General features: G+C 46.3%; 1 protein-coding gene across 2 annotated transcripts in view; it reads left to right on the top strand.

Moving 5' to 3' along the window:
- Positions 1 to 23,961, top strand: part of LOC135378503 (solute carrier family 22 member 13-like) — a 102,899-nt gene that overhangs the window by 23,440 nt on the left and 55,498 nt on the right. For both annotated transcript variants that reach the window (XM_064611548.1, XM_064611549.1), the window contains exon 4: positions 9,727 to 9,895. In XM_064611548.1, the coding sequence (XP_064467618.1) occupies positions 9,727 to 9,895 (169 nt within the window). The remainder of the gene's footprint in view (positions 1 to 9,726; positions 9,896 to 23,961) is intronic.

Raw genomic sequence — 23,961 nt, 5'->3', positions numbered from 1 at the left:
GTCTCTTTCCATCTTCCTTCCTCCCCGCCGCATACTTTTCTTTCAAGGTGGCTTTCTCACACGTTCTTCTGCTATCAGACAGAACCTGAATCAGAGGAGGTGTCCCTGAATTCTGGTCATGAACCGGCGACTGGGGGGTCAGGCGCGCATCTGATGCCTCGCGACTCCCTTTTTGTCTTAGAGTGCGAGCTTTGTATTGCCCGTTTACTGTCAAGTGTTTCCTGTTAAAAATGCATCAGTCATGTTTGCATGTCATCTAAACTAAACGCAGGTCACAAGAGGGCGGGGGGGGGGGGGGGTTATAGCTCTATACTGCGGAGGGTGGTACATGTTGCCCAGGATGTGAAGGCACCAATATGGAGCACTTAACTCGCCTTTGAGATGTTAAGAGTGACATTCCAAAAGTAGTAGTTAGAGGGTACCTGGCGTTATATTTTGGATGTCTCGTTATGTTATGTCTCTGTTATGTTGTTAAGGTAATAAGGTTAAGGTACAATATCTCAGGCGTGACTCCGGAAAATGCACCATATGGAGGAAGCTCTACATCCCCTTGAAAGCTTGATTTGCTTGCCCACAAAGATGCATGCCCCATAGGAACGCACTATTGTGTTCTGTCATTATGAAAGCACGAATGTTTTTGAAATGGCTACGAGCATGTTTCTTGGCACAATTTTGTGCTCCTGAAATCTGGTTATGCTTATCGGCTTCAATGCAGGGTGCTGCTGTATATGTCGACTGGGAGGAATTTTGCCAAAAAGGCGCGTCTTTAGGATATCGGACTTGGTTATTCGATAAAAGTACAGACAGAAATATCCCGCAGAGGCATACAAGGAAATATTGCAAGCAGTATTTTGTGTCCACAAATGTTTATGTCCAAATTTTTTGTGTCCACAATTTACAAATTACAGCCTCCACATGGACATATAAACCAACAGTAGAGTGTCAAGCAGCTCATGTAGTCATGATGTCAATACAGCTGTCAGGAGTGTGCGGATGCCGCGTGTAAAACTGTGAGCAGGTTTCACCTTGCCGGTTCAGGAGAAAATCCACATAGAAGTGAAGGTCTCAAAATTTTATAAGGACGCATACGTAAGTACATGTCTAGCTAAAATGCGTGCTCTACTGCTTCCAGCGCTCCAAACCAGAAGGGGAGGACAAATACGCCAACAACCTGAGCCGTCGCGAGGCGAGTTTGCGCACGCGGGGCAGTGCAAATATGAAGCGCCCCCCCTCCCTTACTGCCGTCTGAAGTGTCGCAAAGAAAGAAACAAAAACGCCCATTTACACTGCAAAGGTCGTAAATTCGAATTATCTTCATTCCTACTTTGTACTGCCCAACCAACATGCCAAGGCTTGCCGTTCTCTGGCGGGGGCGCCCGGGGCGGCTGCACCTCTCGCACAGCGGTCGCTACGGCTCTGCCAGCAACCAACATTTCTGCAATGATGACGTACCGTAAAGTCAGAAAATATTCAAGGTGACATCTACTTGCTTTTATGCTAATTTATCATCTGCTAACAGTAGATGTGGCTTTGTAGGCTGCCACCGCAAGAGACAAAACACAAGAAATCTGTCTGCGGACTTTATCAAAGCAACATCTTTCTGGGATGTGATTACTGCCAGTACTGCCCATGACCACGATTCACACTGTGTTCTCCTTCATTGTGTGATCAGCACTGTGTATGTCCAACACCTTGGTGCTTTCTTCCTAATTATCTGTTATGGGCACAGCTGTGCCTGTACCTCTGCTTTTGAGTTGTTTCTTTGCATTAAATCAATAAAAATTGTTACGCATTTCCACGAGGATTATTATTATTAAAGATATCAACTTTAGTTGTGAAGAGCAGATGTGTGTTCCATGCCACATGCTAAGGAAAAAAGAAATATTTACTACATTGTGCATGGAGACACAACTCCAATGCATTGATAGCGCAACAGAGCGGAATTCTATTGGACAGTTTAGCATGAAAAGCAGAACCACTAGCCGACATCTTTACTGGTGCAGGAAATACCAACACTGAACAGTTGAAATTACTGCTGTACATTCGGCATGAAGTGTGATTGAAGATCGGAAATGCTATCGGTTACACATAACGAACAAATAGAGATCATGAAAAAAGGAACTGCGATGGAAGGACATGTAGGGTGTATCAGAGCCGGTGCAAAGAGAACCAGTAACACAATAATCAGAGCGAGCATGAGAAAACTGATGCTCTGAGGCTGGGAACAACATAGAAACGACACGGTAATCCAGAAGATGTGAGTTCGAGTCCCACAGCTGGCTAACCTTTTCAATGACTTTCATCTTTCATCAACAATAACCAGTACCGTGAAATATATGTAGATCACAGGGACTCGTTGTTATCGGTAATGCTCTTTTTCCACCTTGTACCGCGGTGCCCAAGTACATCAATGTATCTTAAACACAGCAATGCTGAGGACAGTCACCACGTGACAGATTGACATTTGTATCGTCTGTGCTAAATCATGGGTATCATTATGATGTGACGGCAGATGTATGACAGATCAGGTTATCGGAGTACACAGGCATGCTCATTTTTTGCAAGATTTCCTGGCGAATCTCACATGCTATGCATTGTTGACAGCTGTCATGACACTGATGTCATGCATAATGTAAAACCTCCCCAAGCAGCAAAATGCACTGAAAGTCGAGTGCAATAGGGGTGGACGGGTAGATGAAAGGCCTTGAACAGATTCGTGAAACTACAGAACACCGATAAGACACATACCGTCCACCCCTATTGCACTCGACTTTCAGTACATTGTGCTGCTTGGGTCGAGACATACGCAACACTGATGACTTTTTCACTGATATCATGACATTGTGGCGACACAGATGTCAACGACACTCCAGCTTTACATGGTGTGATCTGTGTACTTGTTGTGCAGTCTCATATTCTCTAAGGCAAATCTTAAGAATGGAAAAACACATCCCTGTGTAATCAGATCACAAGATTTATTATGTGCACCTGCATTCCCATCCACATTGCAACCATGCCTCTATTGATCATGAACGCCCAAATGCCTGTAATTTGGCTGTGTTGTGTCTGTCTTCAACATGTTCTAAATAGCTGAGTTCGAGCAATAAGTACAGAATAGTAGAAATTGTAGTAACACCGCACGAGCCAAACCAATGGCGACTTCTAATATACACTTTCACTTTACTGTACTTTCAATTATGTTACAACATAGTTCTCCTTACACCAGTTCAGGTATGTGCTAAGTGCCCACGGTTCTTCGTTTTTGACATGTCCTGTATATTACCTGAATGGAACAGGTACTCCCATTTCGCACTAGCTCATGTCTGCCTGGACTCCCACTAAACCCCAAAATGCACAGCACTGAATGAAGGATGAACGCAATATGGGCATAGTACCATCACAAAATTCTGATGTGATTAAGAGTGTGTGTGTCAGCATAGTGACAAATGATACTAATATCTATGAATCTGTCACTAAAAATCCTACAAGGAAGAGTGCCTAGATACTGTTACAATGGAAGACATCGCGGCGCTTATTTACAGTTCAAAAGGTTAAAGCTTTCTTCCTTCACATGATCATGAGGAGAATATGTTGCGCCTCAAGATACTACTTTTACTGCACAACCAGAATGAAATGCCTGTGACATATGTTACACCTTCTTACTTAGTTTGTGTCAGGTAAGCAGTTCTTGAATGCTACACGCGAAGGAAGCTAATTGTTGTACAGATATCTGGCTGGAACATGACTAACCCTGCTTAAACGCACGAAAACATGCCAGTGTAAGGGTAGACGCCAATGCTCCAGGAATATTCTGGTTCTGTGTGCGGAATTTTTCTTTCTGCTATAGAGGAGCTTGGCACTACCTCTACCAGTTTCTTTTTGTAACTCTGCCCCCTCCCACCTTTTGTAATGCACCCTTATGGGAACATAAAGTTCAATAAAGTGGAATGAAGTGACTGTGTGCCAACATAGATGTGTTTTCCCAAAATCTGTGAAACTGCTGTTGCTCTTTGGTGCTGTTATCTTGAACCCCCCCCCCAACCTACCCCTTACGTCACCTACCAATTTCCAGTATATACCAGCTGAAGACATCGCACGTTCATCACTGGCTATTGAAGTTAGATGTCTTTGCATAGCTGAACACCTATGTTATTTTGCTGCATATTAAGCAATGTCCAACATTTCTGCTCATAGACTCTGTCCTTGATGCAGTACACCGTGTTCACTACACTAATATACTGTCCCGTTGTATAGCTTTGTGCTGACACAACTTGATAAATATGTCGGGTTTTGCAAAGTTACAACTGCCAAAGTGAGATGTGAGAATGCAAGTATGAAGTCAAGAGAGGAGCTTATAAAGAATGAGCACAGAGAAATGCATAAGTTCCTGACCATGTACGTAAAAGTGTTTCCGCAATAATATATTACTTCGAAGAAGCAAGCATAATGCAAAGAGCAGCGCGGATTTGCTTGTAGCTGATGTTGCAGCCGTTGTTGCGTGTGTTTGCCTTTGTCCATTGTATGTTTGCTCCACCCTTGAAACATCATAATTGAGACAAATAAGACTTTCTTTACGACATATTTGATCCACTTTAACAACACAGAGAAGATTGTTTGTATTTTGTGTATGTGGTCTCAATAAACTACAAACTCTGAATGGCTCAGATGTATTGTAATGACACTAAAATGTGCCCTTTTATTTTTGCAATTGTGACATATGTGATGTCAAGTACGCTCAATTTCTAACTGTAGGACAAGTGTATACATTCCCATCATATTAAGTTCCAGCAAGTGACAGTCACAGCACAGCCAGTCTTTGTTAGCTGAACAGAATAAATCAGTTCAGTGCGGGATGATTTGTACAATAAAGTTATAGATGCAGAGATACGCGGATAAAGGAGGTCACAATTAACCATAGCACCGCACTGATAGAACAACAGGAGGTCACGACACTGGCAACTTCCACACTACTCACAGGCAGGGACACCTGAGGACACTAGTCCCAATAGGTGTGCTATTTCCCATGAATTTCTGTTACCCCATAATGACCCTTTCGGACCATAAAGTATGAGAAGTCGAGGACCAGTGATTTATCCGGAACCCACAGCACCCTTGACACCCCCAAACTTTTTACCTTTGCACTCCCCACCCCTACCCAATTTTTTGCAACATTCCCTCATGCTTGTGCTTCTGGATAAACCGCTGTCACGGGCGGTAAGCACGCGACACAAGCAGCATGAGTAAAATACAGGGTGTCCCAGAAAACGTGTCACTGAATTATAATAAAAAAAACAACACCACCTAGAGTCATGCGGTCAATGGCATATGCTCTTACTGGGCTATTGCCACCTCCTCATGTGGCTGTCGTGTAACGTAAGTTTAATTAAGTAAATTTTGACGAGCTTAAGTCGGAAATTTGCATAGTAAAGGTGACTTTTTTACCCCACCAATGTGAAGAGCGTGTCCAATTTAGTCAAATTAATGAGAATTGACAGGGATATTCAGGAGCTATTTCATCGGAAAAAATAGCCGAACATGATGCTCTACGGAGGTCGCACAGAATAGCGCACGATGAATTTTTCAGCGCAATCTTTGTCAGTCCGACGAAAGGAGGTTGGAAACCCAGCCCTCCCCGACATCGCAGAAGGAGATAAAACAGGAACGGCTTATCACGTCCGACTTTCGCTGGGATAATGCTTTCCCTCTCCCAATTTTAGGAACTGTTACTTTTTCTACTATCACTCTGTGGGCTGGCTTCAGAACCTCCTTTCGTCGCACTGAGAGCGATTGCGCTCAAAAAGTCATCGCGCGCTATGGTTCGATGCTCCGAAAAGCATGATATTCGGCTATTTTTTCCGATGGGATAGCTCGTGAATATCACTGTGAATTATCATGAATTTGAGTGAACTCGGCACGCTCTTCATATTGGTGGGGTAAAAAAGTGACCTTTACTTGGCAAATTTCCGAGTTCAGTTCGCAAATATTTACATAATTAAACTTGGAGTACATGACATTCACATTTGGCGGTGGCAAAAACCTAATAAGAACAAATGCTGTTGACCGCGTGACTCTAGGTGGCGTAGTTTTTTAATTATAATTCAATGACACGTTTTCTGGGACACCCTGTATATGCTACGCTGAGATGAAGGCTTAGGAGGGGATGCGTCCCCTTGTGTTGGTACCCGCCAATTCGTTTCGTAAGGTCCTCAACTTCCTCGTCGCCATGTGCAGTTGGTGACCCCCCGTTGTTGGAAAGTAGACACATTCACTTATTTCTACACTCAAGCTCATCTTTAACCTTGATCGGGAACAACAAAAACGTATTCGTTTCACGTGTGCTTGCTTCGAATCATAACAGGCACTGGAACCGCACGCGTGTGCTTTAGGTACGGAATCAGGTTTGACACAGGTTGTACATGTGGACCCGCGTTTACATGAACTCGACAAAAGCGGGTCGAGGTGGCTTATCTCAGCAAATCCTCTCCCATCAGGCCGTGTCAACCAATCTTCTAGGGAGGATTGATGTGAGAAGGTGCGACCAGTTTCTGTCGGGTTGATTAACCACGGCTAGGGTCGTACGATCCACACCTTTTTCAACCCGATGTTTGCACCTGATGTGTACACATATACACATGTAGAAAAACAACAACTTTATTTTATGATGCTGAACGGGGAATTTCCTAGGCAGGTGTGATACTCTATTCCGCACATGTAGAAAGTTCGTTCTGCACCTACGGAAACATAGATCAGTTTCGAACAGAGTAATAGCCCTCAATGAGCAGTGACACACAACGTAGGCACTCAGCGAACACTATATATTCAATATCCCCCATATAGATAATGATAATGATGCCGGGTTTATGTATACATCACGAGATACAGAAGAGGTGGCCTTGCAGCGGCATCAAAAGTGGTGACGAGCTCAAGTGTCGTGGAGTGACCGGGCGCAATAGTGCGGCCAACGTCTCTCTCCTCTTTTATTCTTTTTTATTTCCTTCCTTTTGGGTACTCCTACTTTTCCTTTTGGAAATTCCTAAGGCAAACCGAGGCGCCATTCTCACCCCGTTCTGCACCAAAGTGAAAAAGGCGCAGAAATATGACTGATTCCTAAAAGAATACTTCAATATTTCGGTCAGATGTTACTGTCCACAGATAAGCATTCAATGTTGTCGCATTGTCGTTGCGTTTATCGTTCGAAGTATGGTTGCAAGTTCGCACACGTGAAATTAATACGGTTTTGTTGTTCGGTGAAGGTTGAAGCTGAGCTGGGATGTTGGAATAAGTAAAGGTGTAGATATTCCAACACGAGACACCAAGCGCACGTATCGACAAGGGAGCTGAGGATCCCAAGAAGGGACGTGTCCGGGACAAGAAGACATGGGGACGTATCCCCTTCCTCAGCCTTCATCTCTGCGTTGCACATATTTTACTCGTGCTGCTTGTGTCACGTGCTTGCTGTCCCCGACTACATACTTTATGGTCCGAAACATATGATGCTGAGATAAGATATGATGATGAGATAAACCAGGAGCATCATTTTAGCCATCACTAGAAATGCTCAAGGGCACACTTTAAATGAGCCCAGCGGTCACGTAATCGAAACATTTATTATATCACTCAAGTGTGTTATCCAGTATGGCTCTTTCTCATTCATTTTGTTTTTCGAGCATGTTCCACTCACCGTCTGTACCGGTACGACCAATACACCACATCCCATTCGAAATAATGACAGGAGGAACCTCGTGGTGGACACATGCTGGAAAAGGACCTTTCCTGAATGTTTTAGGTCGTTCCAGCACGTCGCCTCGACATTTTTATCTTTCCAGACGAGGAGTAGACTCTGCTCTATCATTCCGCGATAGATTAGCAGACTATAATAGGCGCGGACGCGAGAACGAAGGCGGGCTGGAACAGCGCAGCTCATTTTCTTGTTGGTTTCGTCACCGACCATCCTCTGCCACTTAGTAGCCAATCAAATCTCCCTTACCTGCTGAACAGAAAATCTGCCCTGGGCTTTAACCGCCGGCTACCCACACACCATCCCGTAACCACCTGTAGAAGCGCCAGCGCCGCCTGAACTTTTCTCTTATCAACCTCATAACAAAAAAAGAAGAAAAAAAACAGACGCGAGCCTTCTTCTTCGCGGTCCTTCTGTCGTCTGCTACTTTCCCTCTCCCCTCTATCATCTCGTGACAGTGTGAATAATGCGCAACGCCTTGTGGTTATCACGCGTTTCAGAGCCGGAGAGACCACGTGGTCGATTTAATCCCGACGTCATTAAACAACGGTTTAAAGGTGTTGTGACAGTTGGTTTCAAGCTGCCCCAGATACATACGAAAACCTATTCTATCACCCGACATCATCGCATATTCAAGTGTTCAGGTCCATGGCGCAAGCAGATACGGAGAAAAACGGCCCCGAAGAAGCGACATCGGTGACGTCACACAGGACCAGCAAGGGAAGACGCGCGTCTCCCAAGCCAAATGGGGGAGAGGGGTCCGTGAGGTCACACCGTCGGTCGTCGTTTTGTGGCCGCGCCTGTTTTCCGAACCAATCTAGCCAGAGGAAAAATTCTTTTTCCCACGTTGTTCTCATAAGGAGTACGATGCGTATACATTATGCTTCAACACATCTGAGAAAGTGTCTGAACACCTTTAAGTCGCTTGGTGAATACGGGCATTAAACTCATAGCACCATGCCTATTGTTATGTATGTTTTAGGAAGGTTCTGCTACTATATTCAAATATCACTAAGAATTTTGCAGCCGCGACGTTCATATGTAATATATGTGTTCGTTGTAAATGTCATATGAACACACTTTTCATTGTTTATCTTTATGCCCCACGTCTGACACCAACCAAGATCAACTGCAAACATTCATGAAGCAGGAACTGGACCTCTATGTTCCTGACTTCAGTGGAAACAATGCAATCGTGGGCATACAGTCCACCCCAACCGGCACTCCTTCCACTATGTCATTATTCCACAGTGAGAACACACAAAGGCTCTAACACTGACTCGGGCTGCCCTATGACTGGGGTTTCTTGTGCCATATCGTGTCTGCGCTGCACTAACTGTTTTTATTCTTTTTTTCCTCACTTTTGCCTCCTCTATCCTCCTTTTGCTTCTCCTTGTTTATTTTGAGTTTCTTTCTTTTTGTAATAGCTTGGCTGACATTAGCATTTTTCTTTCTCTTCATTCTATTGAACAAACCCCCCCCCCTCCTCAACAAAGACCCCTGTGGGACTCCGGCGAGTATCATGACAGGCATCATGTGAGGCTCATGAGCGCACGTCGTCATTTGCAATGCGTGCAAAAGCCTCTGTTTCGCACACTTTTAAAAAATCATGGACTGGTGGCAAGAGTGAATTTAAGTTCAAGGGACGGGTAAGGGTGCACCCTGAACATAGCTGATCCCCGTGGTAAGGTGGCGGTATGTGATTCGTGGCACACCTCAAACGGGTAAATGCGGCGCGTAAGCTGTGAATAAATAAATACAAAACAATGGAAGGGGGACCTTACGACGTTACGTCTATGTATCGACTGCTTCGGACTGTTTGTGCAACTTTGATTGCACAGTAACAGTACACCGTACAGGATAAATATTTGGCATGATGACTCTTCATGGGCAGCTAGCATCACGAGACAAACCTGGCTTGAAGCCATATTAAATGTCGTCTCATTGCTTTTTGCGTGTTCGTTTACCTGTGGTCGTACTGTCTGCAGTCATGGAATACACCATTGCATCGAAACGGACACTGGTGGCGTTCATCTGGGGATTGAACTGGACGATTGCAGGCACTGCTTACCCGTGGTACGCCAGCTACATTTCCAGTTGGCGGGGACTCTTCATCACCACAGCTGCAGTGGAAGCTGTGTTGCTATTCGTTTTCTGGTAAGTTTCATATGCCGGTTGTTTCATTTAACTCGAACCTCACCTTAAAAAAATAACGGCTCATTGCATCACAACGAAACCAACTGCATAGTATTACTATTAGCCTAAAGTGTTTCAGAGTATTTTTGTACCGCAATTAATTAATTAGTTAGTGGAAATTAATTTTATAACTTTCTAGTTACGAGGATTACAACGAAGATGTCAATTGTGAAGTTGTAAGCGCTGCCATGAGAAAACGAATCCAGTCGTTTGCAACACTCTAGCTCTAACGACTCGTTCTTTTCCCCCGGGTCTGCAGAAATGTGCCCGGACTTCCGAAACTTGGATGGAGCATGTTTCCGTCACGCCAAAAGAGCGCTCGATCGCAGCGACCTCCCACGTCCACTTGACGAAAAAGAGATATGCCATCCATTCCACCTACACTCTTATGGTGCCGTATCTGCAGGTAGATCAGAGGGCGCAGTGACAATGACAACGCGGCGCTTTGTCTTTTTATTGAAACAACAACTTTATTTCAGGATAATGCGGTAATGTGTGGTGAGTTTTATCGCCGGGAGCGATACTCTACCCCATTGCTGGAGGTGAAGCAATGGGTCGCGTGATAATGAGGATCGAAGTCCTGTGGCGTCCAAAAAGGCGAAGACAGCCTTGCGGACAGAGCATTGGTGAGATGGATGCGGCCAGGGGCCAAGCAATTTGGTAGGGAGAGGGGACGGGAGTCGAGCTCGTTGAGGGAGGCGGAGAGTACGGAGCAGGAAGGGTGGTCGTGTGGGCAATGGAGAAGAATGTGCTCGAGATCTTCAACAGCACCGCAGTGACTGCAGTGGAGAGAGTTAACTTGTCGCAAGCGGTAGTGCCACTGTGCTGTGAAGGCCACGTCGAGGCGCATTCGATGAGCTAATGCGGCGTCTTGACGAGAGATATGTGCTGGTATGCGGAAAGCGAGCGCTGGGTCAACTCTGCTCAGCATGGCGGGGGTAGTATGTCTGCGGTCCGTTGGCTGGTAGCCAGAGGAGTCACAACGCTTCGAAGTATGGACCGCCGATCTCCTCTCAGCAGTGCAACGCGTCCGTATCTGAGACCAGAGAGCTGCTTCGGCGGCGCTGTCCGCCAGTGCATTGCCTTCGACACCGCAATGGGCGCGAACCCATTGGAAAGCGAGCGTATGTCCTGCTTCGTGGACAGGTTTGTAAGCGGTTAAAACATCCATAACCAACGGGGCAGAGGAGCCTCGGATGCCAGAATTTTCAAGTGCTTGCAGCGCAGAGGCTGAGTCGGTAAAGGTCACCAAATTCCGGGGTGGGCGTAGAGTATGGCGTAGAGTTCCGCAGCTGTGGCTTTTTATTGTTTGTTTGATTCCATCCTGTTTTTTCTTCTTTCGCCGCGATGCAACTGAAAGCATGGGAAAAGGAATGTTATCTTTCAACCGAAGCACCTTGATTCTTTGTTCACTTTCGTCTCCGTACACGCTCTCCTTGTTGGTTGCTCTGCGGGTCAAATAATGCCCTATTCCAACGAAGAAATAACTGACATGGTGCTTTCCCTAGGTGCTGCACAGAGCAATAAGAAAAAGGCAGTGAAGATTTTTCAGATGTGACATCCCGGCAGGAGACCAAGCCCTGCGACGATTGTTCGTCAGTACGAGACGCTAAAAGAATTTGGCAAGTTTTCCCGAAAGCGTCGTGGGTCATCGACACCTTAAGATGACGTTCGAACCAACATCGTGGCGTTCTTTGAGGCACACCCTCTAGCCAGCATCCGCGAGGCCAGCAGTCAGAGTGGCGTTCCTTTGTCGACCGTGTGGAGGGTAGCAAAAGAGGCCTGCCTCCATCCTTACCACGTTCAAGTGAATCAACAGTTGCAGCAAGGAGACTTCGAAAACCGGTTGCACTATGCCAACTGGCTTTTGCGCACTGTCGGTCAGAACCCGCAATTTTTTAGTAACGTCATCTGGACAGACGATGCAAACTTCTCCCGGGACGCACAGGTGAACCTGCACAACCCTCATTATTGGAGTACCACCAATCCCCATTGGCTTGGCAAGTGCCATCACGAATACAAATGGTCCCTCAACGTCTGGTGCGGCATTTGCGACGGGACCCTCATTGGACCCGTCTTCCTTGGTGGGACATTGGTCGCGGACAGATACCTAAACGAGGTTCTTCAGGGCCCCGTGGAAGAGTTCTACGCTAACCTCCAACTCGCGCGATATGGCCAGCTGTGGTTTCAGCACCATGGCGCTCCCGCACACAGCTACAGCCCAGCTGGCGCCTATCTCGACCACGCATTTCCTAACCAGTGGGTGGGAACGTTCGGACCAGTGCCATGGCCTGCCAGGTCCCAGGACCTTACGCCTCTGGATTTCTTCTTATGGGGATATGTGAAGGACTGCGTGTACGTCGAGGACACGACAACACCTGATGCCCTCAAGGCGAAGATCAGTCAAGTTTGCCATGAAATCCCCGAGGACATGTTGCGGAGGGCGACCGACACAATCAGGAGATGCCGATTTTGTGTGATGATGCACGGCGACCTCTTCGAGCACCTGCTCCGAATGTCCATAATATTGTTTTTTCTGTTATGTTGGAATGCATGTGCGAAATGCAGACTCACGTTGTTCTGTCTCAGAATAAGTTGTCATTAAAATAAATTACGCCAAAAAGAGGCAATTATTTTTATCTTACTCTTTTCTGTTTTCCCTGTGCAGCACTTAGAGGAAGCATCATACCCGCTGGCGTTTCGCTGGAATAAGGCATTGCTTGCGCCACAAACCATTTTACAGAAAGTGGCTGTAATTGAGTAAATGCGTAAACGTTAAAAAAGCGGCTGAACAAATGCCACCCGCGAAAGCTCTTCCTTGTTGTTTTCTGGTTTGCTTTCTTTCTGTCTTTCTTCTTCATTTTTTTTTTCTTTTGTAAGCACATGCTACAGGTTCAAGGTCCTTCCGTGGAAAGATAACCTTCCCTGTCGCATACTTTCCCAAGCAACACAATGTACTGAAAGTCAAGTGCAATAGGGGTGGACGGTATGTGTCTTATCAATGTTCTTTAGTTTCACGAGTCTGTTCAAGGCCTTTCACCTACCCGTCCACCCCTATTGCACTCGACTTTCAGTGCATTGTGCTGCTTGGGTTGAGTTGCTTCACGGCGACAGCATAAAAAAAGGGAGGAAATCAAACAAACAATAAAAACACAAAGTGCCCCGTTGTCATGGTCAGCGTGCCTTCTGATAGTCTAGCAGATACGACACCATGCAAGGGTGATAGATAAGAGTGTAGGAGGAATGGATCGCATATCTCCTTGTTCGTCAAGTGGACATGAGAGGGCTCTGCGATTGTGCGCTCTTTTGACGCGACGGAAAGATGCTCCGTCCAAGTTCGGGTCCATTTCTGCAGACTCGGGAAAAAACGAGTTGTTAGAGCTAGAGTGTTGCAAACCACTGGATTCGTTTTGTCATGACAACTTCACAATTGACATCTTCGTTGTAATCCTCGTAACTAGAAAGATATAAAATTAATTTCCATTAATTAATTAATTAAATTAATTAATTAATTGCGGTAAAATACTTTGAAACATTTTAGGCTACTAGGTAATACTATGGATTGGTTTCGTTGTAATGCAATGCGCCGTTATTTTTTTAAGTTGGGGTTCGAGTTAAATGAAACACCCTGTATAGTTATGTGATTCCATCTCAACCCGCGCAAGGTAGTCAGGACACCATCAGTGATTTTATTGAAAAAAATATATGTTGTAGCCTAGCTCACATTGAGAAGGGATCAGCAAGTATTTTTTTCTCTAGTTTCCTTAGGTCCCGAGAAAAGAAAAATCCGTAAGAGTATGGCAGGTCCGGCGCACTTTCAGGCATAACGATTTTGGCGTTCAATATCTTTCCAACGAACACGTTCACGACTTTGAATTTTTTTCTTCGCACTGCCAGCTAAGTTGGCTTCTAGTGCTTGTGTTCGGTTCCGGCGGGGATTTTCCTATTTTGCAACAAAAAATACGCAGTTGGTGGTGACGACGAAAATCGCTCATATTCTTGCGGCTTTTGTGGCACATGTACGTGGTGTGTTCAAGTCAAACCGGGACTTTCTGTCTCCTGAGTGTACAAATGGCTCGCGCTACTTCTTTTTCGTCATTTTCACACGCGACAGGCTTCCGCCTTCACCACGTGGTGGTCCAAAGTTTGTGCAAAACAGAAGACACGTGCTGGACAAGACGGCCGACAACGAGGTGAGCGCGCACATCGAACAGCGAATTGTCATGAAGGTTCTAGTGAATGAAGACGTAAAGTCATCTGAAATTCACAGAAGACTTCAGGCTCAGTATGGCCAAGATACACTTAGCCGCAGCAAAGCGTTTGAGTGGTGGAAAAGGTTCCTAGACGGCCGTACATCAGTGCAGGACGATCCAGGCCGGGACGGCTCAGATCCCAGTGTCAGGGTTCCTCAGAACATCCAACTTGTGGAGCGCCTGATCCTCAAGGTCCGACGGATAACATGTCTCGAAGTGGCTCGAAGGACGGACCTTTCTGTGGCAACGTTGAACACTATCATTCATGAACACCTTCAGTTTCGGAAAGCCGGGCCTCATCACCAAAGGAGTCCTCCTGCTACAGGACAATGCACGCCCGCATACCGCACATATCACGACACGCACCTTACAGGAACTTGGCTGAGAGTTGCTGCAACATCCCCCTTACAGTCCAGACCTCGCCCTCAGCCAATTCCATCTCTTCAGCAGGCCCCCATGGCTCCCCCTCTTCGCGGCTCTAAAAAAATTTTTGCACGTCATAAACACGTGGTATTACTCCGTCAGGCATCATAGTTGATACCCATTGGCCGAAGGACATTGCGCGCTCCGCTATTGGTTGGCAAAGTTTCAAAAGAGCATTCTTTCGCGGGCTGCCTGTCTGGCGGGCAGTTACGACAAGAGAAGGGAGAGAAGTGGCAGCGGCGTCTCGATCTCGACGGTGTCAGTTGACAGCACCATATGACCGCATTGTTCAAAGAGAAGTCGCAGATTTGTTAGTGTGTCAAAGTGACTCAGCGCGTGTTGTGATGTTTCCCGACACAAGTATCCTACGTACGAACAGTCTCTCGAGTTCAGAACTGGAATGCAGTGGTGAGCTGACGCCTGAGGAACACTTGTGACCTCCGTCGCATTTTCAAATGCAGTCACAACGGAGACAGGATTCGGTGTCCGTGCGACAAGCCTTGCCCGCTTCATTGAAACCTTCGCACTTCAACCAACGAAAGGAGATGCTCACCGTGAAATCGCATGCACTCGTGTGAGCGTCGCTCACTTCTGGGAGTAGAGTGTGTGAGTGTTTTTCGAGTTCGAACATGGTCAACGAACGCAACGATTTGGACTTTGTACGCACGGTGAATATTTGTGTCAGACTATTGAATCAGTATGATGTTTCAAATAAATGTGTATTTTGTCAAAAATTTGCCTAGTTGTTCTGGAATACGGAATAACGAGCGTCGGGCATGGAAACCAGTAAAAGTAAAAGCCGATGGTAGCCATTACCGGGCCGAAAGGCGAGCCAAACTGAGAGAGACTCCTGATTGGCCGAATGGTAGGCATCATAGTTCATTTTCATTGGTTGCATGTCCAGTGTTGCCTGAATTATCTCAAACTATGGGCTCTATGGGGAGCTGTGGGAGCCTGTGGGGCCGCCACTTCAGCTGCGACGACGACGTCAAGAATCCGGTCCGATCATGGCTGCTACGCGCCCTTAAGGATTTCTACGCTGCTGGCATCCAAGCCCTCGTGAAACGCTGGGACAAGCGCATTAGTGCCAGCTGGAGATTACGTTGAAAAATAAGGCTAATTTCTCGCCTCTAAGTTCATTTTACTTTTGCGAAAAATGAAAAGTCCCGGTTTGACTTGAACGCCCCTCGTACATGCCAATGAAACGTAAACGTAGAAATCTCCACGTATCGGAGACTGAGCTCTACCTTTGTGCCTTTTCCGGATTGTTATCTGCTTCTTCCTGTCTATGACTGTTTAAATTTGTCTGTGCACTGCGATTAAAGCTTAGTTGAGAGTTTGCAGTTTGTGTTGTGTGTTCTCTGTCTGAGTGTGTGTCTGTTTTGGCTGCAATGAACACCGCGTTGAATTTGAACCAACTACCCCAGCTTGCCACCCTTGTTTATTTCCAGTACAAATGGGGAACCTTTTCCTCTAACTGTTCGTCGTAGTTCCCAGACTTCGCCCATTTCTTGTTACTTGTTTCTTTCGACGATGGCTGTATGCAAAGCAAGAACCATTTCGCTGTACCTGGACCGACACATTGTGCCACCGGATCTCAGACACGTGTTCGGTGTTATCTCCTTGTCTACGCGCCATGCAATCAGGATTGCGAAGATCGTCCGTGCTGAGTGCTGGAGAAGCTACAGGCTCTTTTTAGACTATGTTCGGACGTCCTGCTACAAAGAAAAAAGAAGCGACTGCTCCATGTTTTACCGTAGCTGTGTTCAGATTGGAAAACAGGTTACCGAAATGATGTGAACAAGCATGCTCAAGCACCATTTGAAGTACCTCAGGAACCAGGTAAAAAAAGACACTGTTCATAATAGTGTGCTTAACTTGGGCCAACATACCCCACCAAAAAAGTTTAAGAAACTTTAACCCTTGGTCCCAAGTTCAGCCTTCAGCCCGATTTGAAAAAACCAGAAGTGGTTGGATTGGTCAGGAATATTTCGGGATCGGCCCCTGAAGATCATCAAGAGGCGTGCATACGAGAGGCTGTTGAAGTGGCCAAACGAGTACCCCTGCTGAACTCCACCAGCCAAACGTTAAAAAAGGTTGTGGAATTTACGAAGAACTTTCGGCCAGCGAGACAAGGGGAATGCAAACGCGCCTTAAAGAGGGTTCTTGCTATCTGTGATGACCAGGAAATTGCGCAACTTAGGAACTCAGTAAAGGCAAAATCTTCGACTTTCTTTGGGGTTTTTTTCACCGCAAACACCCATAAGGACTCGATGCCGTTCAGGGCCATTGTATCAGAAAGGAACACGTGGCAGAAGGCTGTCTCGATGTCCCTGCAGAAACATCTAAATCAGCTTCCCATTCTTGACCCCTTCCTGGTGAAAAACTCGACTAAGATTGTGACGTTCCTGCAAAGGGGGGAGACATCGGCCTACCGTTTCTTTTCGATCGACGTAGAGGACTTGTTTTATTCCATCCCCCAAGATCGCCTTATCCGAGAGGTGGAGGACCTGATACAAAAACACGGCGTGGTGAAATTCCAGAATCATGTTGGCACGACACTTGCATCCTTTATGGAACTCTTGAGAGCGTATCTAGCATGGACTGTCATTAGTGACCAGAATAAGCTGTACATTCAAAAAGGGGGAACTCCCATAGGCTCAGCCATCTCTCCTGTGCTCTGCGGCATCTACCTAGCTGCCTGTGATTGCCTTGTGTTGCGTGTTCTCTGTCTGAGTGTGTGTCTGTTTTGGCTGCAATGAACACCACGTTGAACCAACTACCCCAGCTTGCCACCCTTGTGACCATGCAAGCGCTGCGAGAAGTTAACTGGTCGATACTCACGTTTTTCTTGTGACGGCCGGCAGTGTTGTTCCTGCTGCTATTCGAGAACCCAAAGAGTTGAATATTTTCCCGAGGACGTCGAAAACAGCACGGCGGCTTCACAAGGACACTATAAAGAGAAATGTAGATTGAGTGTATGTGTCACAGTTTGCGCGGTACGTGCATGAAAGTTCGATGTTTACATCCATATCTCTAGACCATGCCAGTAAAGATGAGTGAGTATTTTTTCACATTTGATTGATTACATTAGCAGTTGTGGTGAAGATAGTCCAACTCATACACGTTACAACACTGTTCAGGCGTCACAACGTTTCTCATCAACGCAGCGAAGATACAATGGCGAAGTTCCTTTGAAAATGTATCTTCTGTCTGCGCCTGTTCACGTAGTTCGCGCAGTAGACACGGTCCTTACTTAATTTCATGTTGGTGGCGAAGATTCAGACGGCAAAGCAACGGCTAGTCGAAACAGTGTCAAAACATAGCTGTTACAAACGAAATCACTACAGCAACAGGTAGAGGAATCACTCACTCTCGCAATGACACCAAACTAACTTGGGTTTTGTACCTGAAGTCGGATACGGGGCCACTGCGGGTGGTGCTAATCTTCTTACTCTCCTCGTTGTTCATTAGCAACGGCGGCGGCTTATGAGACGGCAAAGTACTCGCCGATGGACACAGAAATCGTTGTATATGCTTCCATGTTAACTGAGGGGCGTCTCCTTGGGTAGACTACAAGTACCACGGTCCGCTGTCCCACGAAAATCGCGAATATCGGGAAGTGCACTTCTCGCAGCGCTTCCATTGTCATTACACGCACCACAGTTGGACACTGACAACTTTGGCACGCTCTAACGTTTACTTGTGCAAGGAAAACCTTAAATTTTCTGTGAACTCATATATCATATACAGAAGCATGTGGTTGCGAAGTTTGAGGAATTTCCGAGGTGTTTTCTTTTTTTAGACACCAGCGGTCAAAACCCACATTATTTAAAATGTCACGTGTTGCAGACGCCTCCATGTGTGACAGCTACCTGGCCTAGACTCCTAAATTTGATACCGAATTATATAGCTCAGTCTCTGTTACACGGCGATGCCTTTGTCGTTTCATCTACATAAGTGCCGCTAAGAGCCGCAAGAATATGAGCGATTTTCGTCGTCACCACCAAATATGCGTATTTTTAACTGCAAAATAACAAAATCATCGCCGAAACAGAACACAAGCACTAGAAGCCAACTTAGCTGGCAGGGCAAGGAAAAAAAATTCAAAGTCGTGAACGTGTTCGTTGGAAAGATATTGAACGCCAAAATCGCTATGCCTGAAAGTGCGCCGGACCTGCCATACTCTTCCGGATTTTTTTTTTTTCTCGGGAATTACGGAAACTAGAGAAAAAAATACTTTGTTTCCTTCTCAATCTGATTTAGGCTACAACGTATATTTTTTCAATAAATTTACTGATGGTGCCCGGGCCACCTTGCCCGAGTTGAGATGGAATGACCCAGTTATATCGATTCGAAAGAAGAAAATGTTGGTTGATTTCAGAGCTACACAAATGTACGGGTTGTGTGCAGAAAAAAAGAAAAATTGGAGCGGGCTCAGTCGTGTCCGACCCGTAGTGCTTACATGAAATCGTCTCGATATGTGATTCCTTTGTGGTCAAACTCATTTGCGTCGAACGACACGGCGATGGTGGCGGCGTCTTTGTGGATCACTGTCACATTCGCACAAGTCGAAGTTGCCCCGTGGTAGAAGGTAAAGGCCTGTTTCGACATATAACAATTTGCTAAATAGTGCTCGAAAATAGCGCGATATTTTCCTCCTCGCAGTGCTCGAGACCGCTAAAAATTAGAGCGTGGCGGAGTTGAGCTCCTGTCAACTTTTTCAGCGCTAATATTAGCTCTACATTCGTGTGGCCAATGACAAGGCCCGTCACGGGTGACGTCGCGGAAGACCTAGGGTTGTTTTGCTTCCGCATTTCATGGTATGGCGTCGGCATTGGAACCGCTCAGTTTGCCATCCAGAATATCTGGCTATTTTCTGTTTTGTCAAGTGATGGAGCTTGTTCGTCCGCATGCCGTTGAATTCCTGAAACACCATGATGGGAGAGACCGGAAACGACAATCCAACTACCGCTAGAATATAGTGCTACCGCCGCTTTGCAAGCGAGAACCGTCCGATGACACTGAGCACTGTTTTTGTGCGTTACTTTGTACCGCTATATTAATGCCCTGCCATAGGTCGGAACAGGCCTTAAGGGCTCGCTGTCTAATTTGCCTCCGCTGCTAATATTCTTCGGCGCTCCTGTAGCTCCCTCGATCGCTCTGTGCTGGACTTTGGGGCCTTCTTTTGGCTACTTTCTAGCCGGCCTTCCTTCTCCTTGCCAATTCCTTCGATGCTGATGATATTTCAGTTTCGTATATGTCGACATTGTCCAAAATATTGACCAAATTTTGACATTTGATTTGGAAATTTATAAAAATGTGGTTATTGTTGTTGAAGCCGATATCACTTAAGGTCCACGTAGTACCTCTTAAGCTCTTTCCTACAACACTTCAATCGATCTCCTAGATGCACCCGTTCGCGTGATATGGGCATGTTGCTCTGGGCCAGGTGGCGCGAGTGAGCAGCAACATCAGCGCCCCAAATCATGCAACACTCCCCAGTTTAGCAGACGACGCGGCACTTTCAAGTACACGGTTTCGAGTTGTTCGCGCTTTTCAAGAAGCACCGCTTTTTCTGTTGATTTCCTACAGGTTTTGTAGCTTCCTTGGCACCATACCGTTTGACAAACTATGCAAAACCCGCTGATGGAACTCCTTACTGTTGTGATCCGCGGCCGTTTGGGCCCGAAATGGCGCTGTGCAAACTTCACTGCAACAGCCCTATACTGCAATCAAGGTACGCGTGCCTATTTCATTCTCTCTGGCACGCGCCAGCCACTCCCAGAGATTCCGTCAGCCGGCGCAATGAACATGTTAGCTACAATCCCACACGTGTAAGCCATCTCGATTTTGCCGGTAGGATGCTATCGGTTTACTACTCAATGAGTTATAGAGTAATGAAATTCGGCATAGTCGTAAATTTTCACCTGGCCGCCAAACCGACCTTATAGACGTATCCACGTTAAAACCTCAGTAACGTTTACACAGGTACTCTGATAAATAGTACTTTTCGCATGGAACTAATTTCCGTTAAATTCGGGTGTGTTCTCTTCTTCGCGAATTGAAGGTTCCGCGAAATATCGAACCAATGACGGAAAACTATGCGAACGAAATATGTGAGGAATTTGACCCTGGAAGTTGAGGCAACTTGTATACGCGTTTGTTTTTATGTAATTACACTGCAAATGCCTCACAAAGTGTTCAGTTGTTACGCTGCAAGTGGAGACAGTAGTCCGGCCTTCACGAATCCCACGTGGATGTCCACGTCCCGTGATTCCAGTTGCCTGGATCCTCTGGGATCCGGGATTCCAAGCCTGGATCATCGAACGAGAGCGTATGAGTTTAAAGGACAACTGAAGCGAAATTTGTCCATTGCAAAAAAGGGACCGAACAAGGTGTAAATATTATGTAAAATTATGGTGCCACAAGTATTTTGCGAGTACGCTGTACGGATGGGCATATTTTTGACGATTACGAGCGCGCTGGGCCGCCCACCCGACACGATCGCCCATGGGGCGCGCCAAGCATTGCGGGAAAATCTGAGGAGCGCGTGACTTCAAATATCTCTCGCGCTCCATGTGCGGCTGCCCTGTACAAACACGGCGAATTCTGAATAACGCCTGAAGTTGTTCGATACGGAGATCTCGTGAAAGTCTGAAGGCGATATATCCTATGAGAGATGGGTTCGTACATGCTTCTTCGTCTCCGTTCTTTCCCCGTAGCGGGAATTAGACGTACGCCGAAACGCCAAATGAAAGTCAGGAACTCCAACAGGAGAGACAACGTGCGTCACTTCCGTGGTCTGCTACGGCGGCGCGGCGACGCTCACCAGGGGCTCAGAGTGCTCCAAGGCCGAATGTTATATCGCGATTGTGGCGGCATTTCAACTAATATACGCAAATCTAAGTCGAATTCCGGATTGTTTTGGTACACATCGCAATATGAGGCAAATAGCTTTGCAGCCTATTTTCGCTTCCGTCGTCCTTTAAGCAGCTGCTGTAAAAGTTGCCGCATCACCATTGAGTGCCAATCGTACCTGCTTGATGCAGTGACAAGAATGATGGGTGACAGGACCATTCGGCAATGACCCAGATACGAGCCGAGTAAGGACCCTCGCAGCCCTTTCAGTGAGAAGGACTCAAAAGGAAGACAAATGCAACTCGTTATTACGCAGTTGTGGTACCCTATTTTAATTTCCTCCTGGAAGTTCAAGGTGGAGGGGCCCTCAGACGCCCTGGTGCAGTGTAGACACACCTCGATATCGCTAATTTAACGTTCCTCGCTACTGACATTTATCCTGGCTCCTTCCAAATTCGCAAATCATTCAGCCCGTGAATTTAACCGCTCATACAGTAACTCGTTGCCTTAGACCGGGCAAACCCCATGTGGCGAATGACAAGCCCATTTATGCTACATGACCCTCAGAAAAATCGTGTAAATATAACTCATCGTGACAAAATAAACTTCCACAGGAGCAATGCCCGTTTTGCAATTCGTTGCTTTCCGAGTCTCGTTTTATGGGATTGGAACGGCAGCGTGGCGTAAATGGCGAAGTGGCATAGATAGCGTTCCGCGGAACGGCAACGTGCTCTTCTAGTTGAGAAACGATCTTCGGACTACCGATAAGGCAATCCGAAAAAAAAAAAGAAACACCAAGAGTCCAGTGTTTTCTTAATGGCGGAGAGGAACGAACTGTCGCGCAAGGCACGCGAGCACACTACGCATGCGTAGAGCGCGGTATTACGTATAGCGCGTGCGTAGTGTGAACACGCTGCTTCCCCTTGTGTACGCTAAAACAAGCTCTGTATTGCAGTCCTCAGTTCTCGTGTGCATTCCTCGCACGTGGGCCCGCTTGCATTAACGTTGAGAAAATTCCTCTGTAGCTTTGCCCGTGCACAATGAGAGAGCAGCTTTGCACGCAGTCGAGCATGTCCGAAGCACTATCAAACATAGGGAGGACAGCAACCAGGAATATACTTACTGTTAGTGCAGACTGACCTCCATCTCTTCAGTTCCGTTCTCCTCCATTTACCCCAATAGAATTCACGTACATTGGCGGGTTGGAAAGCTCTGCCCCACGAAAGCAATGTTTGGCCGATCCATCCCCAATAGACATTCCATGCGTGGTGTGGTTCTGCCAGTGGAACCATTTCTGCCTCTCCAGTGGACCTGCCTCTCCCTAGAGTGTCCGTTATGTGAACTGCGCTAAACAGTAAGTATAAGAGACTAGACATCGTTTTCCAGCAGGCCTGATACCCAGCACTTTTTCAGCTCGCACAACTAAGAGAGGAGCAAAGGGATACCTGGAAGTCAGGACACGGTCCGTCTATTTTCCTTCTCTTTGGCTTGTGCGGTATATTATTTTTAGGAATGTGACAACCGAGTCCGCGAATCATGGAATCCGCGAATCCTTGGTAGGGATTGGAGATTCGGGAATCCGTATCCTAGTGCCCAAAACAGCGAATCGAATCTTTTGAATCCAACAGCCACGTTTATTCCTTTCTTTTTCAAATAGGCGCTTCCGGAGTCCGCAGAAAGCCTCATTGACCGACCGGTGTTTTCTTGTTTCTTTGTTTATATTGTTCTGGACTGAAAGCGCTCAGGCAGGAAGTTGAGTTACAAGTGTAAAAGTAATATGGTTTTGCTTTTGAGTGTTGCTTTAGTTTTATGGAAATAATTCAGGCTCGATAATTTATGTATTTCTTGTAGTCGATGAACAATATGCTAAATAAATGAACTATATGGGTTATTTTCTCCCGAAACTGAACTATTATGTATTTTTTTTTATTGAACAAATGTATCATATTCTGTTTCAAAACACTTCTCAGTCGAAGTTTTTTTTAGCTTTTGCAAGCGTTTTTAAAGAAAGCATTCGAAAGATTCGAGATTCGAAAATTCGGGGAACCTTCCTTGGATGACGATTCGGAATTGCAACGTTCTGGATTCGTCCCATCTCTAATTATTTTCAACCTGGCCTCCCGGCTAGACGGGACTGCGTTTCCATATGGCGGCGTCTTTGAAAACATTCAGCAAACGTTCTTTTGAAACATTATGCTCGCGGATCTGATTGCCGTCATCGTCCTCGACGTCTGCTGGTACAGCTCTCTACAATGTGCTCCCCCGCTAGACGGCGCTGCGGTTCCCGTATGGCGAGGTAACGCTAATAAATGTACAGCCACCTCAACAACAACAACAACTTTGTTTTGACTTTGGAGAGCGGGGAGGTTCATCGCCAGAGGCGACAGTCTACCCCATTGCTGGTGGGAAAATGGGGGCAATAAAATAACGATCCCCTTCACAATAACGATCGAAGCCCGATGGTGTCCAGAAATGTCAAAAGGGCTTTGA

The sequence above is a fragment of the Ornithodoros turicata genome, chromosome 1 (assembly GCF_037126465.1).
Source record: "Ornithodoros turicata isolate Travis chromosome 1, ASM3712646v1, whole genome shotgun sequence".
Taxonomy (NCBI): Eukaryota; Metazoa; Arthropoda; class Arachnida; order Ixodida; family Argasidae; genus Ornithodoros; species Ornithodoros turicata.
Note: the sequence above shows the minus strand (reverse complement) of the source record. Positions and strands in the feature narration are given on the sequence as shown.